Source organism: Rhineura floridana, chromosome 11, assembly GCF_030035675.1.
Source record: "Rhineura floridana isolate rRhiFlo1 chromosome 11, rRhiFlo1.hap2, whole genome shotgun sequence".
In the NCBI taxonomy this organism is placed as follows: Eukaryota; Metazoa; Chordata; class Lepidosauria; order Squamata; family Rhineuridae; genus Rhineura; species Rhineura floridana.
The window spans coordinates 21219781-21243179 of NC_084490.1; the positions used below are offsets into that span (position 1 = coordinate 21219781).

The window sequence follows — 23399 nt, forward strand, 5'->3', positions numbered from 1 at the left end:
ACTACAATTTCCATCATCCCTGACCGTTGCCCTGGTGCTGATGGGAGGTGAAACCCAACATCTGGAGGGTCACAGGTTCCCCACCTCTAGTACAGGATGTAAAAACTGACACCTATTATTTTGATCATAGAGTTTCCATAAGGGTTATAAATTGCTATCTAACCACTAGAATGTACGTGGCTCACATATCACTTTCCAACTAATATGGTTCTTTCTTGATGTTACAGTTTTATTACTTTGGGATGATTAGTGCTATAACTATAGGCTTGTTGCACATGCGGATGTAACAGAGGGAACAAAGGCTGAGCTCCTGTACATGCTTACTGAACACAGTGGGCCTTATTTACAAGTAAACATGTGTAGGATCTGGCTGCACATATGAAAAAAAGGTGTAATGACTTCTAGCATGGGTTTATACTCCATAATTGTTGACTGACATTTCCACAATGGGAGACAACAGCTGGGAAACTCTGAGTGTGTGTTAATGAGATATCCATCAGAGCTTGGGGAAGATTTCACACATACAAAGAGACACAGAAGTAAAGAAAGGTGGTGTGTGTGAGTGGGGGGAGGGAACAGTGTCAGCACCTGGCATCCTTGGGCAGCTGCCAGGGTCTCAGGACCCTGGCAGAGTCCACTGCCATTGTCTGCCCTGGGGCTACTTCGATTATTTTTTCTGCGCTGGCATTCTGAGCAGTGCCAAGTGACTGGATCTAGCTACGCTTTTAATTTCCCACAATGCCCCAAGACAACACTAGGTCAGCAGCATTGTGGGAAACAGAGCTGCCCTGTGCTGCTTGGGACACTGCCACTAAAGCCAGATAAGCCCACTTGGATCTACAGACAGAGGAGGAGGACACTTTGCCCAGGGTGTTCTCAAAGCTGGAACCAGCTGTAGTGAGGGAGTGCACAACTTCGCTGTTTGGAAGGAACAGGAAAGAGTAAGAGCTAGCTGTGATTTGGCTGAAAGCATGAGAGTAGAGTCAGGGCCTCTTTCCCAGGATCTAATGTGAGGTGGAAGATCTGCTGCCTTGTAGAAGTTCTTCTTTGCCTACACCTCTGCTCTCTCAATATATTTGTAAATAAAACAAATACAGTATTAGAAATATACCTTTATGGCACACTCCTATGCATGTTTACGCAGAGGTAAGCCTCAAAGGGGCTGACTTCCAGGTAAATGTGTGTAGGCTTTCAGTCAAACTCTTCAATGATGATCTCATCCAAAGGAAATTAGCACTGTCCCGGAGGTATGGAGTGTGCCACAAGATATGTTACTGGCTTGTAGGGAAATGCTTAAATTCTGAGATCAATGTGTTTCAAGAATATGCTGGAAGATCATGCCCCGAATTCCAGTGGAAATGGCTTGCTTGGTGTATAGTTTTGTATGCTCTCTACTTTCCTGAGTGCTAGAAAGTTCCAGTGGCAGCAGCTTGTGTGGGGCACATTTGCCCTTGAAGGAAACAGAACTGGACCTTTTGGTGCCCATCAGGCACCCTGAGTAGGACAGTTATATATTAAAGACGGCTAAGGGGTAATGAATCTGCATGAAATTATTGAGGAAGGGCCCATACCTCAGTGACAGAGCACATGCTTCACACACAGAACATCCCAGGTTCAATCCCTGGTACTGCCAGTTAAAAAGATCAGGCAACTTTGGTGGGAAAGGCTACCACCTGAGACCATGGAGCCCTGCTGCCGACCAAGGTAGACAATCCTGGGCTGGGCTGGCCAATGGTCTGGCCTTATATTAGGCAGCTTCATTTAGGTCTCCCTTGTGCCTTATATTTCCAGTTGTCAGGCTGTGAATGCCACTTCTTATGTAGCCAAAACAGCACCAGCATCCGCGCACAGGAGAGGATGTGCACCCTGAGTCTCCAGAGGTTACAAACTCTCTCTACGAGATACCTGGTTTTCCACCCCAGGGATGCCCCAAGGAACCCATCCAGCACCCCTCTCTGTACCAAATGGAATATGAGGCACAACATTGTTCCTTAGATGTGCTTTTATATTTTGCTCTCCCCCTCCACTGCCCTTTAACCTTTCATTCATATTTACAAAAGTACAGTGAACAAAATTCAGTCTTCAGCACAAGAAAAATAAAACTTCAGAAAGTTAAATAGCATTCATGATATACCAGGAGTAGGCTCATTGTTTATCAGTACAGTAGAACATTGCTAGATAAAGCAAGGTTTGAACAAAATCCTATGGTATAGGACGTGAAAGGTTGCCGAGCCCCAAATAAAATTTGGGCTTGCCTCTTTTCCTTACATTTTATTTATTTTAAATTTTTATATCCCGATTAGGGGTGGGCAAATCTATCCGTTTCAGTTTCTAATTTTTCTAATCTTAAATCCAGGTCTCCACATTTCTGAACTAATTTGCAATTAAAAAAAAAACTCATGAAAAGTTATCAGCATCTTGGTGCAAATGTCTCCTAATAGGCACATTATTGTATGAAGTTTTGAATAATGGACACATTTTTGCAAGCACTTTCCCCTAATATAATGCATTTTTGTATCTTATCTTTGCCAATAATTGCATTGTTATACACACTTTCCCCTAATATATCCATTTTTGTACACATTGTTTGGTTGCAGAGCTGCATTGTTACGTGCGAATTTCCAAGGCTAGTTATGTTTCAGTTTGTATATTGGTTTGAGAAGTGAGCATTATATAGTTTCCCATTAAAATGCAAACTACATCCAATTTCTCCTCCATTCCTAACCCTGATTTTCTTATTTTTGAAAACTCACAGTGGCTATCAAGAAGTTAACACAATAAACATGCAACAATAAAAATCAATATGAACATATAATATAAGAATACTAGCAGCAAATCAGTAAATAATCACAGTAGCAGTGGGTAATTCCAGTCAGCCATCAGCCTCCCCCAAAAGACTTCCAAAAAAAGCCGTGTGAACCCACCTACTCTGAGTAGGACTGGCCTTGGATACAACCTAATGTGTGGTAGTCAAGGCTAGTCCTACTCAGAGTAATCCCACTGAAGTTACTAGGCATGACTAACAGCTTAATTGATTTCAGTGGGTCTCCTCTAAGTAGGACTTCATTGAATACAACCCAATGTGCATATTAGGAGAGGGTATTAGCCTTTTTTGTTCAAGGGCCACATTCACCATTGGCCAAGCCTCTGAGGGCTGCATTCCAGTGGTGGGTGTGGCTACCCCACACTTTCAAATATGTAGGACACAGGCAGGCAGGCAGGCACACCGCCTCCACTCCAGCTGAGCTCTGTAGTTCAGCTAAAGTGGAGGAAGGTATTGTCCCATTTCTGTTATTTATTTAATTAATTGATTTGTATACCGTTTTGTACTTCAGAATAAGCCTCTCAGCAGTTTACAGGGCAGTAATACCTCCGTTAACAATGTAGATGCATTCCTGGACATTACTTCTTTAACAGAAACTTTGGTACCAGAGGTGGGAATAACATGGAAAGAAAGGGATGGGTTCCTACACCCACTCATAGATGGTGGGGGCAGCTTCAACAGGGGTTTTAAAGGGTCTCTCCCCCTCTGAATCATAATGGATTCTTCCCTCCCAGTCCTGGGAGAAAGCAAAAGATCTCTTTAATGCAAAGGAAACACACAGGCTTCTCAATTTCACCCTAGTATAGCAAAGGCACAGGGTTATCAGTTTATTAATAGCAAAGCAAAGACCCAGGCTGATGAGTTTCATCTTAAAGCAAAGGCACAGGCTGGAATGTTTATTCATAGCAAAGCAAAGACCCAGGCTTGTCAGTTTCACCTTTAAGCAAAGGCATAGGCTTCAAAATTTATCCATAGCATAGCAAAGCTGATCAGTTCACCTTTAAAAAAGCCTTCCTTAAAGGAGCTTTGTTTCTGGCAGATTCCTTAACTGAAGCATTACTGTATTATGAAAAATCACAAATGTTTGATAATAATGTAAATACTAGTTGTCAGATGATCAATCTGATAACGTGGGTGCTTGGGTGTGCAATTTCTATCCCCCTCAGGATGCTAGTTTACCCATCCGCTGAGTCTATTTTATTCCCCCACCCTTTTTGCCACTAGAAACAGTGGAGTCATGGTAGGCCAGACAAATATCCTTGGAATAGGATCAGGGCCCCAAACTAGTGGTTAGGCCTCCTTTGTGTATATCAAGGGCAGGGAACCTTTTCAGCCCAAGGGCCATATTCCCTTCTGAGCAAATGTTTGGGGGCCTCCCTCGTGCCAGTGGTGGGTGGTGCAAAAGGCAAAAGTGTGTGGAGCAATGGATATGACTCTTACCTTTGCAGAGCAGGCTACATTCCAGCCACACGAAAATTAGAGGTTTGTACACACACACAACACACAATTATCCATCCCGCATCCGGGGAAGCAAGAGGCATTATCACAATTCAATTACAGCATGACAAAAGCACTCAAGGAGGCTGTACAGCAAGGCAAGTGGGAAGTGTGGTCTGAGAAGGGGTTGTAGCCTGGAGAGAGTCCCAAGGAGCAAACAGAGAGCCTGGAGGGCTACATTTGGTCCCTGGGCCTGAGGTTCCCCACTCCAGTGTATTTGATAGAACCAGCTGGGCTTCCCTAAGGAGAGTATCCAAAACACTGGTGCCAAAACTGAAAAGGCCCTACCAGAGCTTGGAAAAGTTCCTTTTTTGAACTACAACTCCCATCAGCCCAATCCAGTGGTCATGCTGGCTGGGGCTGATGGGAGTTGTAGTTTAAAAAAGTAACTTTTCCAAGCTTTGCTACTTCTCATACCCACCCTCCGGGCCTCAGTCAGTGTGGAACAGAGGTGGAAAGCTCTGTCCGTATCGGTTCTCTTTGTTTCTTATTTTTCCAATCTTAAATTCAGTTCTCCACATTTCCGCAGCATTTTAGGAATTTTTGTAAAAGAAATCCTCATGAAAATTCTCCAGCATTTTAGTGCAAATGTCTCCTAATAAACATATTTTTGTTGGCAATTCTGACTAATGGGCACATTTTTTAAAGCCATTTCTTGTCCTATAATACATTTTTGTACTTTATTTTCACTCATATAGTCATTTTTATGCACACTTCCCCTAACATATGCATTTTTGTAAAGGTTGGTTGGTTGGTGAGCTGCATTGCACAATTCATATAAGTGTGAATTTGGAAGGCTGGCTGTGTTTTGGTTCTCATATTGTTTTGGAAAGTGCGCATTTGATAAATTCGGCTTGAAATGCACACTGAATCGAATTTCTTCCCCATCCCTAGTGTGAAGTAACATAGAGCAGAACCCCTGATGGTGATCAGAGTGCATGTGAAAGTTCTTGCAAAGAAAACAGTCCTCAAGGTATGTTTATGGATTGAGTTCCATGCCTTTATCAGCTGCATAACAGAGAATACCTACTGATATTTGTTATGCAGCTGATTAAGGCACAGAACTTTTGTTCACAAATACCTTGGCAGCTTCCCCATCATTGCATCTCCAACACAGGAAAAAGTCAGAACTATTTATTTCTATCTAATGTCACCATGAAAGGCACACAGCCTCTGTCCATTAAAAAGGTGCTTGCAGTGATATTTAGAGGTGAAAAACCTAAGTTTAAAGATGGGTGTTCAATGGGTGGTTCTTTCTACACCTAGCCAAACCAAGGGGATATGGCTAAAATGCCAGTCATCAATTCTTTAGAATTCTTTAGGGCACTGGTAGACAACATGTGGCCCTCAACCTGATTTCACGCAGAAAGAGGGAAAAAACACGGGGGGGAGGGAGGTGTCAGAGGGATAAAAGAAAGAGAAAAGAGATGCCTGGCCTTTGTCTCAAAACTTCTTAAAAATTGGTTCTGGTCTGCCCACTGCTGGCTTCAAACTATGCCCACCAGTGGCTTTGAACTGAGTGTGGCCACCACAAATATGTGGCCCCTGACAGTTTACACCCAAGGGAATGTGGCCCTGGACAGAAAAAAAAACATATTGGCAGGGGAAAAAATATTACTTCTTTAGAATAAGGGGAAGATACAAAGAAACCTAACTTCCTGTCATCCCACAACAACCCTGTGAGGGTAGCAAAACTGTAATTAAGAGTCTTGTGGCACTTAAAAGATTAATAAAGTAAATTTATTATGGAATAAACTTTCAAGGAATTGAGTCCATTTCATCAGATGCAAAAAGTGTTGATGGTTGGTCATCATTATTCAGTTGTGACAGACAGAGAAATGAGGCAGAGAGCTTCTAAGTGGCTTGAGCCAAGCCTTCCCAGTTGGCCTAGTTCACATCTTCATTTCTCTGCCCTTGATTGCTGTACACTCAGTGAGCAGCAGCTGAATTTGTGTGCCCTGAGAAGCAATCGTGTCTGAGATGACGTGAGTTGAAATGACAGTTCCATCTGTGCTGTGATGACAGCGACAAACCGTGTTCATACATGCAAGCTTTCATAGGACTGGTTCACAAGTGCATTCATGGTTGACCAGAGATTTAAAATCCAGACTAAATTTAAATGCAACATAATCTCTGGCCTATATTGCAAAATGCTTCTTTTGTGGGGGTTGGGGGTAGTTTTGTTTTACTTATTTTTATTTAAATCTGTCCTACAGTATGCACTGTACATGATGACAACTATAAGTTGGTACCTTTTACAACACAAAAGAGAGATTGAACACCATCATTACTATTTCTCAGAATCCCAGACATTATGAATTGATCCCCAATTAATTCAAATTTCCTGCCTCTATTTCCTGTCCTTGCAAGGTACGAATCACTGTAAAAACTTCTAAAGAGTGGAGTTCTCAAACAAAACCTATGAATTAGAGACACCTGCCTCAAAATTATCCTAGATCAGCCAACATCCTACAGGTCTAAAATACACCTTATGTCTGCTCTAAAATACACCTGATGGCATCAGAACTAATGAGATCACCAAAACTATGCTATTAAATTATTTCACATACTGGAACCAACCCATAGGCTTTCGGATAACTATTCCTGATCTATTCCACCATTGTATCCTAACAAATGATACTCTATACCAGCCTTCCAAATAAGTTCATCACAACTATTAGCCCACAATATTTTGGACTAACCCATAAGATGAGTACAGTCTTTCCAAACCTGGTATCCTTCAGATGTTTGGGACCATAGACCCCTCCAGACCTATATATTGAACATTCTTCCCAATTTGCTTGCACAAAGCTGATACAGAGGTTAGATCAGTGGTTCCCAAACTTTTTTCCCCATGGACCAGTTAAAAATTGCTGATGGTCTTGGCAGACCAAATAATGATATTTCTGCCTGTTGCAGCAATTGTAATGTGCTATCCTATGTGGTGTATTATTTTTAATTGTCTTTTCATTACTTCTTTTATCTCTTATATTGTATTTTAATGTATTACAATTTGCATTCCGTAGAATTCAAATTGTAATACCATAAAATAAAACATAAGAAATAAAAGAAGCAATGAAAAGACAATTAAAAATCAATATGAACATTCAACGCGTGACTGCCGTGAACCACCTGAATGAAGCTCATGGACCATAGGTTGGTAACCTCTGGGTTAGATTGTATCTGGTCTTTACTGAGCTTGTGTTCTGATTTGTTTGTGGGGAGGTTATGCAGCAGTGAACATTCATCCTGATTTCATTGTGGGGTCTTTAATGGGAAGACATATAAACATTCATTCCACACTTTTCATATATTTCCCTGTCACTGTCCTAACCACAAAAAGCCTGATTCTTTTTTTAAAAATGGATTTGTTGTGAGAGGGTGACAGAGAGCATTAATTTACTTTATTTATGCAAACCAAAATTTCCCAGTATGTGCTTGAATACTTCCCACAGAATACTAAGAGGAGGAGCCCTACAACTTGCATCAATCCCAGCCAGGACGGTTGGGGAAAGGGTAGGATTGGTACAATTTGTTCCCCTTATAAGCAGGCCTAATCCCTTTTCAAACCTGAGTGCCAAAGCAGTCTCTTCTGATCAGTAGTGTAGTGGGAAATTCAGAAGTGCAGGATCCCTTCATGATGGTCACAACCATACACACACACATCTTTTTTTTCTGCTGGGTTGAAAATTAGATCCTTGTTAATACCTTTTTCCACAACAACAACCGTCCCAGGAGCCCATCAGCATGAAAAGAGAGTTTGTTAGCTCCTGAAAAGAGTCTTCTCATTGGCTGACTCACCTCCTTTCACTCTGATTGGATTCAATCAGCAGGAAAGGACAAGGAAGCATATTAGAAGACTCTTCTCAGTGGCTAACACACTCCCCTTTCATGCTGATTCACTCATAGCATGCTGGAGACATTGGGACCCTGCTCCCAAAAAAAGTAAGGAGTCTAAGACTCCGTGAGACCCTGGACGACTACACTCCTGCTTCTGATTAAATGGATGGCATATGTGGGTTAAGAAAGTAAGCTTTACAAGGGCTTCCATTTTTAAAAAATTGCCAACATCCTGCTCCACATTTGCCCATACTCTCCTCTCCTCTCCTCTCCTGGAGGAGGGAAAGGGTGAATTTGGGGCGAAGGTGGCTATGCTGGACAGCCCTCGTCCCTGGCTCAAGTCAAGGAGTACCTCTGCTTTAGCCTTAGCCACGCACCAGCACCAAGCTTTGTCAATAACAGAGGGCTTGAAGGGCCTTGTTAGACACCTCACGTGGGATCAAGAGAGCCTCGAGACAAAGGTCAGTGGTCACTTAGAGCATTCTAGGGAAAGCAAAATGCCAGCCAAGAGAACTGCGGGTGAATTTCACAGGGGGCCCTGTTCCAGAAAGCAGCTTGAATGCCACCTACCCTCCTGCGCAAACAGGCTGGATAGAAGTATAGTTAGATGAGATTCTCCCTATAGCCACTACTTGCTGGACAAAAGTCTCAGCCAAGGGTCTTACATCTTGGGGCCAAACTGCATGTGCTGGGCACCACATGTTTGTTAAATACAGGTTTGCCCTGTTCACCAATAAAGCAGGAGGGGGTCTTGAAGTTACACATCAACTGTTGGCACTTGGGTTCCATCCATACCATACAGTTAAAACACATTTAATGCACACACGCACACCCAAACAATCCTGGGAAATATAGTTTGTGAAGGATGCTCGCAATTGTAGCTCTGTGATGGGTAAACTGCCGTTCCAAGGATTTTTTGGGAGAAACCATCACAGCCCTGGACAGCAGACTGAGCAAATGCCAACCAGTTCACCTAGTCACACTCTTCTCCACTAAAGTATGTATAATATTTCTATTAAAACTGTAGTAATTATTGCTAAATTTGCATCTGTACATCTAAATTAGCACAAATGCATTTTATACAAATCTGTGCCTTCTTCCCCCAATTTTCTTTGGGGGGGAGGGAGAGGTTATACATTTCCTCATTTTTGCCAATGCATAAGAAGCCACCCTAATTCAAAGACCATACTGAGGGTGACTTTAGGTCTTATTTTTCCTTATTCATCTTTACTTATTTACAGTAGGTTCAATGGGACTTATTCCCAGATAAGTGCGTGTCTGATTGCAGTCTTATTAACTTTCTGTTGCCCTGCTGTTTCTCAAGCAGCACGACATTCTCCATTTTATCTTCACAACCCTGTGAAGGAAGGTTAGGCCAAGAGACAGTCACTGGCCCTCAGTCACCCAGGGAGCTTCATGGCTGAGTGAGGATTTCAACCTGGGTCTCCCCACTCCCAGTTCAACACTCTAACCACCACACCACAAGAGCCTGATCCCCCGTGCCCTTGTAATGCCTGAAGGGGAAAAGCAATAGGGGAGAGTAGAGAATTGTGCAGTGGGGCCAGCCCCACTCCCTGAATTGGCCATCACCTGTCCTTTCTGCACACTGTGATACTGAGCAAACAAACAGATTCTGTGGAATCTGCACACTCTAACTTTTCAAAGATAAAAATAAGGGCATTGTTATACACTTTCAGCACCCCTAGTCTCCTTCAGAGATTACTGGACCCTGCTCCTCCATATTATAAAAGCTAGCCTCTGCCTGCTGTTCAAAGGTTTGCCAACTTTTTAACCAGCCCTTGCTGATGTGCCTTTAACTGTGGCTTGATCTTGACACAGAGATAAAATATTATCACTTGCTAATTGCTACAGATTATGCCACTTAAGGTAACAGTGTGTTGCAGTGTAAGAGCCAGAAGTGATGTAATGGATAGAGCGCTGGATTTAAAACTCAGAAATTCCATGTTCAAATCCCCATTCAGCCCTGATGACACTCACTGGGTGACCTTGAGTGTCTCTCTCCGTCTCTCTCCCTAACCTACCTCACAGGGTGGTTGTGAGGATAAAATGTGTGTGAGTGGGGAAGAACTTGTGTGTATATTGCTCTGAGATCCTTGGAGGTAATGTGGAATGAAATACAATAAAAACAATACACTGTTTTTACAGGGACTACAGTTGAAAATGTTGGCCACCTGAGCTGATGGTATTCATTAAATCTGCAACAGCTTGTCATCCAGCAGCTCCTGAAACTGAATGTGTTAGTAAAAGGGCTGTACCTGTTTCCATTTTTTTAATGGTCCACTTATTAACATGTTTAAAAGAAAGCTTGTGCATCCTACAAAATTTAACACAGCATCCCCTCAACAGCAAAATAGGGACAGTGATTTACTAAGAGCAAGTACCAGAAAATATATACCATTCCTGGTAAATAGGGTACAGAAACCTCACAACAAACCCATGAAAAAATGTGCTTAAAATACTAACTTCTGAAGGCATACTCCCTCTCTGACCTTGAAACTCAGCTTCACACTGTAGGAATACAAACTGAGTCATGAAAAAAACCTCACACCCAAATACACCCAAAGCCGTGCTCTCTATCTAAGTCGCTAGATGTAGTGTCAAAGCGATGTGGTGCTGCTGTCAAAATAAGCAGACCAGACAAATCATATGAAGAAAGGCTGAAGGAAGAGATTATCTTTAGCCTCGAGGAGGCCTGCGCAATGTGTGGCCCACCAAGCAAAATGCAGGCCTCCAGCCATGTGCTGTGGACCTTGACAACCACTGTGCCCCCCCAACCCATAGCCAGAAACGTTGTGGTGTGGCTGCTTATAGAGGGGAGGAATCATTGCATATCAGCCAGAACAAAAATACAGATAGCCTGGTATATATAAGGTAATTTGATTCTTATCAAACATTAATTCCATTTATTTTATTTTATTTCTAATTTGGTGCTTACTGCTTGTCAGTTATCCCCCTTGTCTATGTGTTCTTTGGCCACAACACTTGGAGGCAGGAGCAAGTTTACTTCTTTCTGACTAACTGGGTAGAATTCTGCTGGCAAGCATTTCCTTATATCTTCACAAGTAAAAGTACTAATTTTTTAAATTTATGAAACCTGAAAATTCATGGAGGGACCTTAGAATATTGCATGAGGGGGCCAGAATACGACAAACACATCCTCCAACATCTCAGAGAGGGAAACAGGGCCATGTTTGTAACACCCCTATTCTTGGTCAGGTGAGGGACCCCTATATTCTGTTAGATATTCTGGTTTTTGGTAGGGTGGGCACTTATGCGTTGCCAAAAAAACAAAAACAAACAAGGAAACGCATCCTCTGGGAAAAGGGAACAGCAATTTCCATTTGCTAATTTATATATAAAGACGCAAATGTAGAAACAACAGCTCTCATTTCAATAGTAAAAACAATACCTCTCACAATAGTGAGGAAGGCACTCAGTGGTAGAGCGTCTGCCTTGCATGAAGAAGGTCCTAGTTTCACAAACAAAAGATGCTTTAAATAAATAAAATCCCTGGCATCTCCAGGCAGGGCTGAGAGAGGCCCCTGTATGAAATCTTGGAGAGCCATTGGCTGCTGGTCAGTGACAATAGTAAGCTAGATGGACCAATCGTCTGACTTGATACAAGGCCACTTCCTATGTTCCTCTGAAAGCGGCCTGGTACTTTTCAGTCTGCTGACCAGGTGTTTAACTGCTGAAGGTCCCTGTTCTCCGTTCTTAGAGGTTCTTCATCTTTAAAGCAGCCTTGGGTCACACTGCCCTTCAAATAAATCAGTGGTTCCCAAACTTTTATTTCCTCCACAGACCACTTGAAAATTGCTCGGGGTCTTGGTGGACTCCTTCACAATATTTCTGCCTGTTGTAGCAAATGTAATGCGCTGGACTAGATGCTGTATGACTTTTAATTGTATTTTTTATCACTTCTTTTGTTTCTTATATTACAACTTGCATTCTGTAGAATTCAGGCTGTAATACAATAACATACAATGCAAGAAATAAGAGACTCAATAAAAATCCAATTAAAAAGCAATTTAAATATTTAATGCAGACAAGCCACAGACCACCTGAACGAAGCTCACGGACCACTGGCGGGCCACAGACCACAGTGAGAAACCCTGAAATACTGTCCTCTGACAGCTCTTCAGATAAAGGGCTGTCTTCTTTAAAAGAGGATATGTGGCTACCCCATGCTTTGGTTAGATGACCTCACTGGATATACTGTGTACATTGCTGGGCAGTACAAGCTGAGAAGGATATTGGCAAACTGAAATGTGCCCAGAGGAGGGAGATAGAGGCTTGGAGATCAAGTCCTATAAGGAAAGGTTGAAGTGGCCTGGTATATTTAGCCTGGAGAAGAGAGTATTAAGAGCAAGGAGGATAGCTGTCTTCAGATTGTGAATGCCTGCTACACAGACAATAGAGCAGACTTGTTATCTATTGCTCCAGAGAGGCAAACCAACTTCCATCATCCCTGGCCATTGGCCATGCTTACTGGGGCTGATGGGAATTGTAGTTCAGCATTATCTGGAGGGCCAAAGGTTCCACACCTCTGTTTTAAACAAAGGCTGGGTGGTCACCTATCAGGGATGCTGAAGCAGCAAATTTCTTGTGTCGGCAGGGGTTGGACTAGATTACCTTTGAGGTATGTTCCAGCCATATGATTCTACCAAGTCTCACTCTGTAAGCCCCAACTCCTCCACTATTACACACTGTTGAACTCTCTTTGCCGTGTATTGTATGCTGTGTCCATTTGTCCTGAAATAGCCTGTCCTCCACTGATTTAAAAGCTAAAGAAGGCGATGTTTCTATCAGTTTAAAGACACACTAGAAATTTTTTTCCTTCAGTCTGTTTTTAATAGTTCGAAATACCATAAAGCTGCAGTGTGAGAAATGACATGATGTGTGCACTGCACAAGCCCTTAGTGTTCATGTGTCTGCATTTATATGTATGTGCACTAGAATCACCCACTCAAGAGATTTAACTTCCAGTCAGGGCCGTGTTTTCTGAACATGCTAACATTCTGAAAATTGGAAAAGGCATCCCCAAAAAGGAAAAAAATGAATAAAAATGTGGGTGTTGATTTACCAGGGGCAGGTATCTGAAAACAGGGGCAGTCCCTGGTAAATAGGGGCAGTGGAATTATATACCACAAAGGCCCCCCTCCTCCTACGGCCCGGATCCCCACTGTCACCTCTAGCCCTGGTTTTGCAGCCCAGGCAGGAAAAAAACCAGGAGTTTGATCAAGTCTACACACACACAAACAAAAATATATATGGTGGGTGATGTTTACTGGATCACAGTGGCCAGGCTGAGAACACACAGTTAGGCAGGAACAGGTGTGGATATGCTGATAGTTTTCAAATATTTAAAAGGATGACAGAAGGGGAAAGGGGGAAATGGATTGCCTTGTTTACAGGATAAAACTAAGGTTTCCCATATGGTGCCCATAGGCACCATGGCCCCTGTAGACACCATCCTTGGCACCCATCATCACCATGGCCTCCTGCTCCTCCTAGTTTTTTCTTTTTAAAACTGGGGTGGTGGTGGCGGCTGGGGGTTCTTCAGTTAGAGGTGCTGTTTGTTTTGGAAGGATAGTGTTTTCCCCCCTGTGTACTTGTTTTGGGGGAGGGGTGTAGGTGATTTTTTGCCTGTTCTAGGGGGAATGGGCTCTGGGCTTTTTTTTGTTTTAGTGAAATGGGTATTTTATGGTACCCATAACAGTTGCTTAGGTTTCCAAAGGTGTCCCCAAGCCCAAAAACACTTAGGACCCCTGGGATGGAACAAAATGAAACTGGCTTACACTATGGATAGGATGATATGGGTTAAATGTTGAGAAGATCTTTCTAAGAGGTAAATTGACAGTTAATTTTATTTATTTATTTGTTTGTTTGTTTGTTTATTTATATCCCGCCCTTCCTCCCAGCAGGAGCCCAGGGCAGCTTAAATTGGTGAGCAACAGGGTGGGGGGAGAGTTGCTGAACCATTAAACCACATTGCTCCAGCTGGTGGGGTTACTACTGGTCTTTGAGTCCAACTGGGAGAAAATAAGCGGAAGAAAAACTATTCTGGAGTCAAAAGCATAGGGCGGGCCCTGGTGGAAGGGCTCAGCCCACCTGTGCTGCCCACCTGTGCTGCTCTTTAAATCTCTCCCCAACCGTGCATTAGAATAAATTGGAAATGCCTTGACTATTACACAGAGAACTGGCTTCCCCTTAATTCTCAGCAGTTAAGCTGTGGAATCAGATGCCAAGGTAAGCAGCAGCATTCTTCCTAGAAGTGTCCACACAAAAGTAGGACAAGCATCTGGTCAACTTTGGCGACTGGGAATTGTTTCCAGGTGACCAAATTATGAAAGTAGATCTCTCTCTCTCTCTCTCTCTCTCTCGATGTCCCTCTAGATGTCAGACTATAGCTCCCATCATCCTTGATTTATTGGCCATGCTGGCTGGGGTTGGTGGGAGGTGCAGTCCAACAGCATCAGGAGAACCATAGGTTCCCCATCTCTGCAATAAATGACTAACATAGATATGTGTGGCCAGGCGGGATAGCATACCCTCCAACATTTCACAGATGAAAATAGGGACACCCCAAACTTAAGACTGCTCTAGCCATCACACATACACACATTGCTGAAGGCTCTACTCGCCCTGCTACCTGCTGTGTTTGTGTATTTTGCAGCAGCTACTTATTTAAAAGCCCAGAAGGTGTTCTTTTGACTAGCAATATATTTGACTAACATAATCAGATACGATACGTTATAACAGTTCCAAACATACCTCAGAGGCAGTGGCATGTGAAATGTCACTGGATAGTGCCATAGTGTTCATGCACATGCATATATATATGTACCTGTGCACTAAAGACAACATGCCACAAGTCCCTGCTCAGAAATTTCACTTCTGAATTTAACTTGGGGCTGGCAGCTAAAATCTGAAAAATGAACAATAACTCAAGCAACTCATGCTAATTGTAACTTGCTCTCTCCAAAAACCAAAAAAGGGGGACAACAGACTGAAAAGGTAGTCAGGGATTTACCAGGGACTGATACCAGAAAACATGGCTTGTCTCTAAGCAAATAGGGACAGATGAAGTGCATGAGTTAAAACAACATTACATGAGCTACTAGTATTGGTGAAAGCATTTGTAAATCTGGTATAGGGATTCCATGTTTTAGGGCAAAACAGTAGATGAGATCAAGACTGGCCAATTGGCAATCCATAGAGTCGATCAGCAATTTATCTGATCTCCAGTGACCCTGCCAAATTTAATCAGAGTATGTGTGTGTGTGTGTGTGTGGAAGGGGGAATTCCCATATTTCAATTCTAAGTTAATGATATTCCGCATATTAAGAGTTACATCTTTCTTTGTATCTATAAACCCCAATTCTGTGGACAAACTTATTTAAATAGCACTTTTAATCTCTTGTATAGCACTGTGTGCTCCCACCAACCCACCCCAGACATCATCAATAGGAGGTAAGACCTTCTATAGGTTTTTAAAAGATGGAAAGCATACACTCTGTGTGTGTGAGAGAGAGAGAGACAGAGAGAGAGAGAGAGAGAGGTGGCTACCTTTCTGTTTTTGTACTAGCCTGGTCATATGTGTATAATATGTTTTAAAGCCCAGGTCTATTCCATAAGAACAGTTAAAAAAAACCCAAAACCAGTAACAAGTAAGCCAACCTTGACAGACTTGCCGAAGTCACATTCAGTGGGTTAGATCCAGAAGAAGTTAGTCAGCTTTACTCCCATTGAAATCAGTGGGACAAGTAAATCTTGACTCATTTAAGTCCTCTTGATGTAGTCAGTGGGACTAACGAATGACTAACATCCTCTACATCCAACACTTTCATGATTAGCAGGCATCTCAAGTCAAACATGCTGTCCACGAGACTGTACTATTATCCAGACTGAAGGGCAAAAAGCCACTCTACTTATTTCAACTACTCTATTTATTCTAATCACAGAATTTAATGTTTCTGGTAACTTCTGGTGCAGAATTTTTTAGTGACCAGTTCTTTGGGTGCACACTATTAAGTTGGCCGTGCTTATTAACAGAGCATTTCCCATTTTCTCCTAGGAATATATGTATGTTTAATTTGCAGATTACTGTATCAATGTCTAAATGCTTTTCATTTCATAGATGTAAGTGCCATTCATCACCCACTCAGTCCTGCCCCCCTCCGGAGAATCCCAGCTCAGCAATTTCAGGTCTGGAAAAACAAAACTGGATAGTCAAGGAGGAACTGGGATATGTGCAGTTTCTGATTTTTATCTCTGCCACCAACATCCCATAAGTGACCTTGGGCATGTCACTGGTGCATGGGCTCCTGTTGTTTCCTACCAATGTATTTTACTACACTGAGGATTCCCATAACAATAACAACACTCTTTAAGAGAAGAGGAAACGATGGTACTAGACATACAGTGACAAAATTCATCTGAGCAAAGGAGGAAAACTCTCCTCTCTTGCAGGAGGTGTCCATTTGTCCTGTTGCTGCTCGTCTCCCCTCCTTCTGAGGTATAGGAAACAAACAGGCCTCATCATCCCACCCACCCCCAATAAGACTCCGTCCACCTACCCATTCAGTCTGAGATTCCTGAAACATCTTTGCATGAACTGCCTGCCGCTACAGCGCAGAAATGATTATTCAGCAAAATCCCGCCCTCCCTTATTCCTTGCTGCCTCTTCTGTCTCTTTCACCCACCTGCTCCAGTTCTTTATTATTGTTGTTATTCTTTTTTAAAAAATTAAAACCTTCCAAACATGCACACACGCATCCTGGCTCCTTCCTCTCTTACGGTATCTTTTTCTGCCATTGCAGTAATCACCCCCTTTCTAAGGCACAATACTCATTTTACACACACAGACACACACAAATTGAGAGAGAGAGAGAGAGGAGAGGCCTTGTGGTTTGGGTTTTCCTGCATCATTGCAGAGAGATGCATGGTCCGTTCCCCCCACACACACACCTCCCATCCTCAACCTTTCATCTGACGACTGACAGTCTCAGAGAAAGGGGAAAAGAAGCCAAAGAAGACAGGTTTTCATATTGCCCAGTGTTTAGGCATTTATTCAAGCAATCTCTCTCTTAACCAAGCCCCATAATCTAAACCGCACAATCGAATCGGCATCCCTGCAGAGAGTAAAAAACACACACACTCTTCCATTCATCCAGAGTGCTGCAGCAGGAGAAGATTGAGGGTGGTGGGGGGGGGAGAGATCTATAGGCCTTTCCTATAGCTTGCCCCCTCATAAATACAGAGTCTCAAGATAGAAGGGTGATATGGAGACGTGGGTTTGCCCTGTGCCTCCCCGCCCTCTAGAGCCAGATTTTTGGGTAGGGAATCTGTGTGACATAAATTTGGATCAGTTTGTTTCTCTTGGTTCTCCCCCTCCAACCAACCTCGGTCATTGCAGCATTTTTTAAAGCGATTGCTTCATCCCTAACACTTTCTGCTTCAGGCCCCAATCTTCAAGGCACAGGCACCTGGGCAGAGGTACTGAAGCTGACTTGTCCCAAAAATATGGGTGACCCACTGGTGCCTTCCCCCTTCCATCGAGGTATTTATGCGTGTTATCATACACACACCTGCCTCTCTGCTGCCACAATACACACTGTGGGTCCTAAGAACCCAACAATCCCCAAACAGTCCTTGCAGCTGAGTAGGAACCCCTTTCAGAAACCTAGCCCTATTTTATTTTTATTTATTTTAGTTTCTCTTTTTCTGTCTGCCACCTCTGTAAAAGCAAACTATTCCCTGCTATGCACAAACACCCCAAATAAACTCCAGCAGGGTAAACACTGTGCACTCCTCTAACTCCATCACATACCATCTTGACGCCTTTCCCCTTCTGACTGCTCCACACACACACAATTTGCACTCCTCTCCCAAACATGTCAGAGTGTATGTGTGAGATCCAGGTGCCCCAACATCCAAAGTGCTATCTTCTTTTCCTAATCTAAACCTAGCCGCCCAAGGAGCTGTTCGCCCCAAACAGGACTCCCATTTACTCTTCTCAAAGAAACTCCAGGAAAGGAAGAATTCAGCTTTTGCCTTACCACCCCCAATCTGTTTTCCAAACAGGAAATACATCCTCCCTCCCCCTTTTTGGATCTCTTCTCCCCTCCCTTTATTCTGCAATGGGACAAACACTTCTACCACACAACACAGTTTTTATTCATCACAAATATGCCGGCTGAACCTCAATCATTTTGTCAGATTGCCTGTTATTTCCTTCCTTCCCCATCACCGCTGCATGTCAGAGGCCGGCGGGGCTGACGGAAAATCTTCTCTTCCGCCGAGGTTGTTCCATCATGCCCATCTCCGTGGCACTGGGGCTGCCCCTCCTTCCCCACCCCACCTCCACAAGCAGCAGGGCGCTGAGTACTCACCAGTCTGCCCTTTCCCCAGCGTTTTCTCCAGCCGGTAGGGCCCCACATACTGGGCATGCTGCTGGCTCTGTTGTGGCTGGTAAGGGTGGACCCCACCTGCTTCTTTGCCACCGGACATGGCTTTTGTCTGTCGCCCTTCTGAGCAACAATGAGAGACAGGGGATTTGGGGAGGGGAGAGGCAAAGCAAGGCCCCCCTGATATCCCCCTATAGGGACAATACCGGGGCCGGCATCCTGAGGGAGGGGGGTGCTCTCGGCATCAGGGAGGGGAAGGGAGAAGGATGAAGGATGCTACAGTCCGGGTACCAGCATCATCCAGCTGGTCCAGCCAAGGATGCTGCTGTTGGTGCTGATGGTGCTGATGCCGCTGTGGATGAAGGATGCTGGCGGAGAGGCTCTTCTGCTCTGGTCCTTCGCCTCCTCTCACTGCAATCTGAAGGGATCTCTTGAGCTCTCCCCTTACATCAGCATCCGGGCAACTGGGTGACAGACACAATCCAGGTTAACCCTTGGCGGAACAAAGGCAGCACCTCCTCCCCAGGCAGGGGAAAGGGGTGGGGATTAGGGGGCGGGGTGGGAAAGGAAGGGAGGGGGAAGGGGTCAGCAGGGAGGGGTGCAGCAGCTGGGTGGGAGGGGTTAACCAGGGATAGGACCTCTATGGGAGAGAGGAAAATTGTGTCATTTATCTGCCAGATTTATAGGAGGTAGTTTTTCATTTGCTGATTGTGCGCGCGTGGTTGTGGAGGAGATGTATTATGCGTGCAAGGTTTTACACAGTGTGTGTGATAGAGAAAGAGTGTAAGTCAGAACATAACTGTGGTCTTGTAGGCAAGAGATTTATGTGATTGCGAGATGATGTGATTTGGGGAGGAAGGGGTGTGTAAGTGCATGCATAAGATAATGTATACATGAGCAGAGAGACTTGCATTGTGTTTATAGGAGATCAGGTGTGGTCACACAGGAGACAGGGAGAGAAATGCTTCTCTCTCTCTCCCTCTCTTCCCTCCACCTGCCCCAAACAGTGAACATATGCTGTGCGATACTGACTGGACATACATACCTGTAACTCCACTCCTGCGAGAGAGTGGTGTAGTTCAGCGTGTGCAGTGCTCAACTCTTCAGGTTTGCATAACCATTTATGAATTGTATCTCTATTTCTCCGGATGGATATCTGTGTATACCTGTCAGAACTGGTCATACAATCTCAGGTGTGCAAGGAAGCCAGGTAGGCCTCTTGTGTGCCTTGATACTGGTAGTTAGGAGTGTCTCCAGATTTGTGCCTAGAGACTAGCAATTTTAATATGGTGAAGTGTGTGTGTGTATGTGCGTGCATGTGCACATACACGTGGACACACATACACACTGTAACAAAACACCTAGAAGGCAGGCTTATTGTTCCAGAGAGGGATAAGATCCTGAGGCAAGTGGTGGAATTTTTCTCTCTTCTCTGGCCAAGACATAGGCTGTGTAGACACCATACATTTGAAGCACATGACTTCTCCCAAAGAATCCTGGGAACTGTAGTTTGTTAAGGGTGCTGGAAATGCTAGCTCTGCGAGGCGTAAACTACAGTTCCCAGGATTATTTGGGGAAAGCCATGTGCTTTAAATGTATGGTGTGTACACAGCCATGGGTGGTTTAAACGGCCTCTAGTTGAGGCGCCCCTTTGATTCACATTGGATTTGTTGTGGGGTGACAGCTTTGCTCCAACTTGTGCCACCTTCACAACAACCCTGATTTGAGAAGAGCTGCTGCTTTGCTCTCAAGGCTTAGTTTTAGGTGGGATGACTGTCATCTTGTTCTGTCTCTCTTTCTAATGGCAGTTGGGCTAGTGCTTCAGTCTGCAGGGCTTTGCACACAGCAAAGGATCTTTGCATGGTCTTCTGTGGAACGAATGATTAGTGCCAGAATAGAAAGGACCCAGATAGTTGAATAAGGCTGTAGTCCTATGGATTGTCACATGCGAGTAAGCCCCACTTAACAGCTCACTTTTAAGAACATAAGAACATAAGAAGAGCCTGCTGGATCAGGCCAGTGGCCCATCTAGTCCAGCATCCTGTTCTCACAGTGGCCAACCAGGTGCCCGGGGAAGCCTGCAAGCAGGACCTGAGTGCAAGAACACTCTCCCCTCCTGAGGCTTCCGGCAACTGGTTTTCAGAAGCATGCTACCTCTGACTAGGGTGGCAGATCACAGCCATCATGGCTAGTAGCCATTGATAGCCCTGTCCTCCATGATTTTGTCTAATCTTCTTTTAAAGCCATCCAAGCTGGTGGCCATTACTGCATCTTGTGGGATAAACACAATCAGGATTGCACTGTTTGTTTACTTATATGGCATTATCAATATGGATAGCTTTTTACAGCAGGGGTAGGGAGCCTGTGGGCCATATTCCCTTCCAGGTAACCTTCTGGGGGCCACATGCCAGTGGTGGATAGGGCCAGAGGCACAACTGAGTGGAACAACTAATGAAAATTTTACCTTTGTCCAGTAGGCTAATTTCTGCACACACTCCTCTTTGTCTTGCATTCAGGCAAGCAAGAGGTATTATCAGAGTTGTTTTTTAAAGAGGCATTAAAGAGTTCAAGGACTCATCAGGAACACAACAAGAAGATAGGCAGGCTGGCCCTGCTGTTAGGGAGAGTGAGCCAGTCACCTCAGACAGCTGCTTTGAGGCATAAAGGAGCAGCAAATCGCTAGTTACTGAATTTATTATCATTGCATTTTTACTCCCATTTTTATTTTTGTGGGCTCTTCTGCATCAGGGGCCAAACTTAACTTGCCCAGCATTGGATAATATGCACCTCGAGTTGCAGGGTGGGGGAGCCATTGTTTGCTGTTCACCTGTGGGTCACAGGTCTCTGCCTTGAGGAACTTGCAATCAATATTTTGACATACAGATTAGGAGGTGAGGATAAATAGGGCAAGAATATTCATTTGGTCCAAGGCCAAACTAGAAATGACACTCAAGGAGTCCTTACAAACCACAACTCTCTCTCTCTCTTTCTGTGTGTGTGTGTGTGTGTGTGTAATTAATAGTAGGCACTGGGAGGGATGAACACAGGAAGCTGCCTTATACTGTGTCAGACCATTGGTCCATCTAGCTCTCTACTGTCTATCCTGACTGGCAGCGCTCTCCACGGTTTCAGGATGGGGTCCTTCTCAACACTACCTGGAGATGTTAAGGGTTAGACCTGGGACCTTCTGCATGCAGAGCAGATGCTCTACCACTTTTGGGGGTGTTTGTGTGCAAAGTATGGGAAAAGGAAGCTTAACTCTTTCTTCCACCACTTCTGTCTCCCCCCCAAATCCCCCCCACTCCTGCTATTAATCTTTTAAAAAACACAGACATAGTTTGCAATGCCGAGTTTTGCTGAATGTTTAATTTGGCCCTCATTTACATGCACCCAAGCTAACTTTCAACAGGGGACCAGGACCTTGGGGATGCATTGGGCTAAAGATTGCATTGAGAGGGGACGGGGAAGCTGAAAAGTTTTGGGAGACACCTGCCTGTCTCTATAGGCATGTGTTGTTTTGCCTGTGTGCCAGGCAGACACATGTGGCTCCTTCACACATGCATGTCTGTATTACTCCACACTTTGGCCAGGGAGATCAGTGCCCACTCGGCCTTGAAGCCAACCAGGTGATCTTGAGCCAGTCACTTTCTCTCTGAGCCTAATCTACCTCACAAGGTTGTTATGAGGATAAATTTGGTCAGCATACATCCATGTGCATCCGGGTGGGCAGAAGGTAGATTGGGATCTACTGGTAGATCTCTGCATGATTTACAGTAGATTAGCAAACGTTTCTGACTCCCAATTGTTTCACGAAAGAAACAGCAATATGACTAAGCTCCTGGAAATGAAGAAAGCTAACCAGGAATAGAGTTTTATGGGAAAGGACTGTGTGCTCAGTTCATTCCTGGTACTGAAAACAAATGCTTAGGCACGGAATGTGTTCAGAGGCATGTTAATTCTAATTCATTCATTAATTCTAACTGTATGGCTTTTCCACCTGACTTCTAGCCTGTAAATCCTGGAGTTTGGTCACATCCACACCACACATTCAAAGCACATGCCTTTCCCCAAAGAATCCTGGGAACTGTACTCTGTCAGTTTACTTTGCTGGGGATTGTAGCTCTGTGAGGGATAAAACTACAGTCCCCAGGATTCTTTGGGGGAAGGTCAATGGAACAAGGAGTGGGATACCAATGTCAATGACAATAACACCTTATCCTTTGTTATGGTCGCTGAATGAAAAGTGATGAAATCTATTGTATTGGCTGGGATGGGACAGCATATCCCTAAAATAAATCTCAAATTCACTCAGCATCTGTTATATAATCTGTGACCTGTGGCAGCAGCTCTCTGGGGTCTTAAGCAGAAGACTTACCCAACAACTGCAAGATCCTTTTAACTGGGGATGGCAGGGATCGAACCTGGCACCATCTACATAACAAGGTGGTGTTCTGCGGCTCAGCTATGGCCCTGTGAGGAGCTGTGGCTCAGTGGTGGAGCATCTGCTTTCTGTGCAAAAGGCCTCAAGCTCAATCCCTGGCATTTCCAGATAGGGCCAGGGAAAGACTTCCTCTCCGAAACCTGAGCCACTGCCAGGCATTGTAGATAATATGGAGCTAGATAGACCAATGGTCTGACTGTTGACTGGGAAAGGCAGCTTGCGATGTTCCTCCACTAAAGTGAAGTGAGCAGACTTCAAATGAAATGGGTTACGCCTGAGACAATGTACAAGCGCTTCTGTCCATGGTGGCCTATTCAAACACACCACTCCACACTGGATGTTTCACCCTCAAAGTAATGGGCACGAC

The 23399-nt window shown here is 44.1% G+C and overlaps 1 protein-coding gene across 1 annotated transcript in view; it reads right to left on the reverse strand.

Annotated features, from left to right (window-relative positions):
• The window catches only part of BRSK1 (BR serine/threonine kinase 1), a 65928-nt gene that overhangs the window by 35901 nt on the left and 6628 nt on the right, over positions 1–23399 (reverse strand). The window contains exon 2 of the mRNA XM_061590124.1: positions 18577–19055. Coding sequence (XP_061446108.1) covers positions 18577–18694 — 118 coding nt within the window. The 5' untranslated portion in view covers positions 18695–19055. The remainder of the gene's footprint in view (positions 1–18576; positions 19056–23399) is intronic.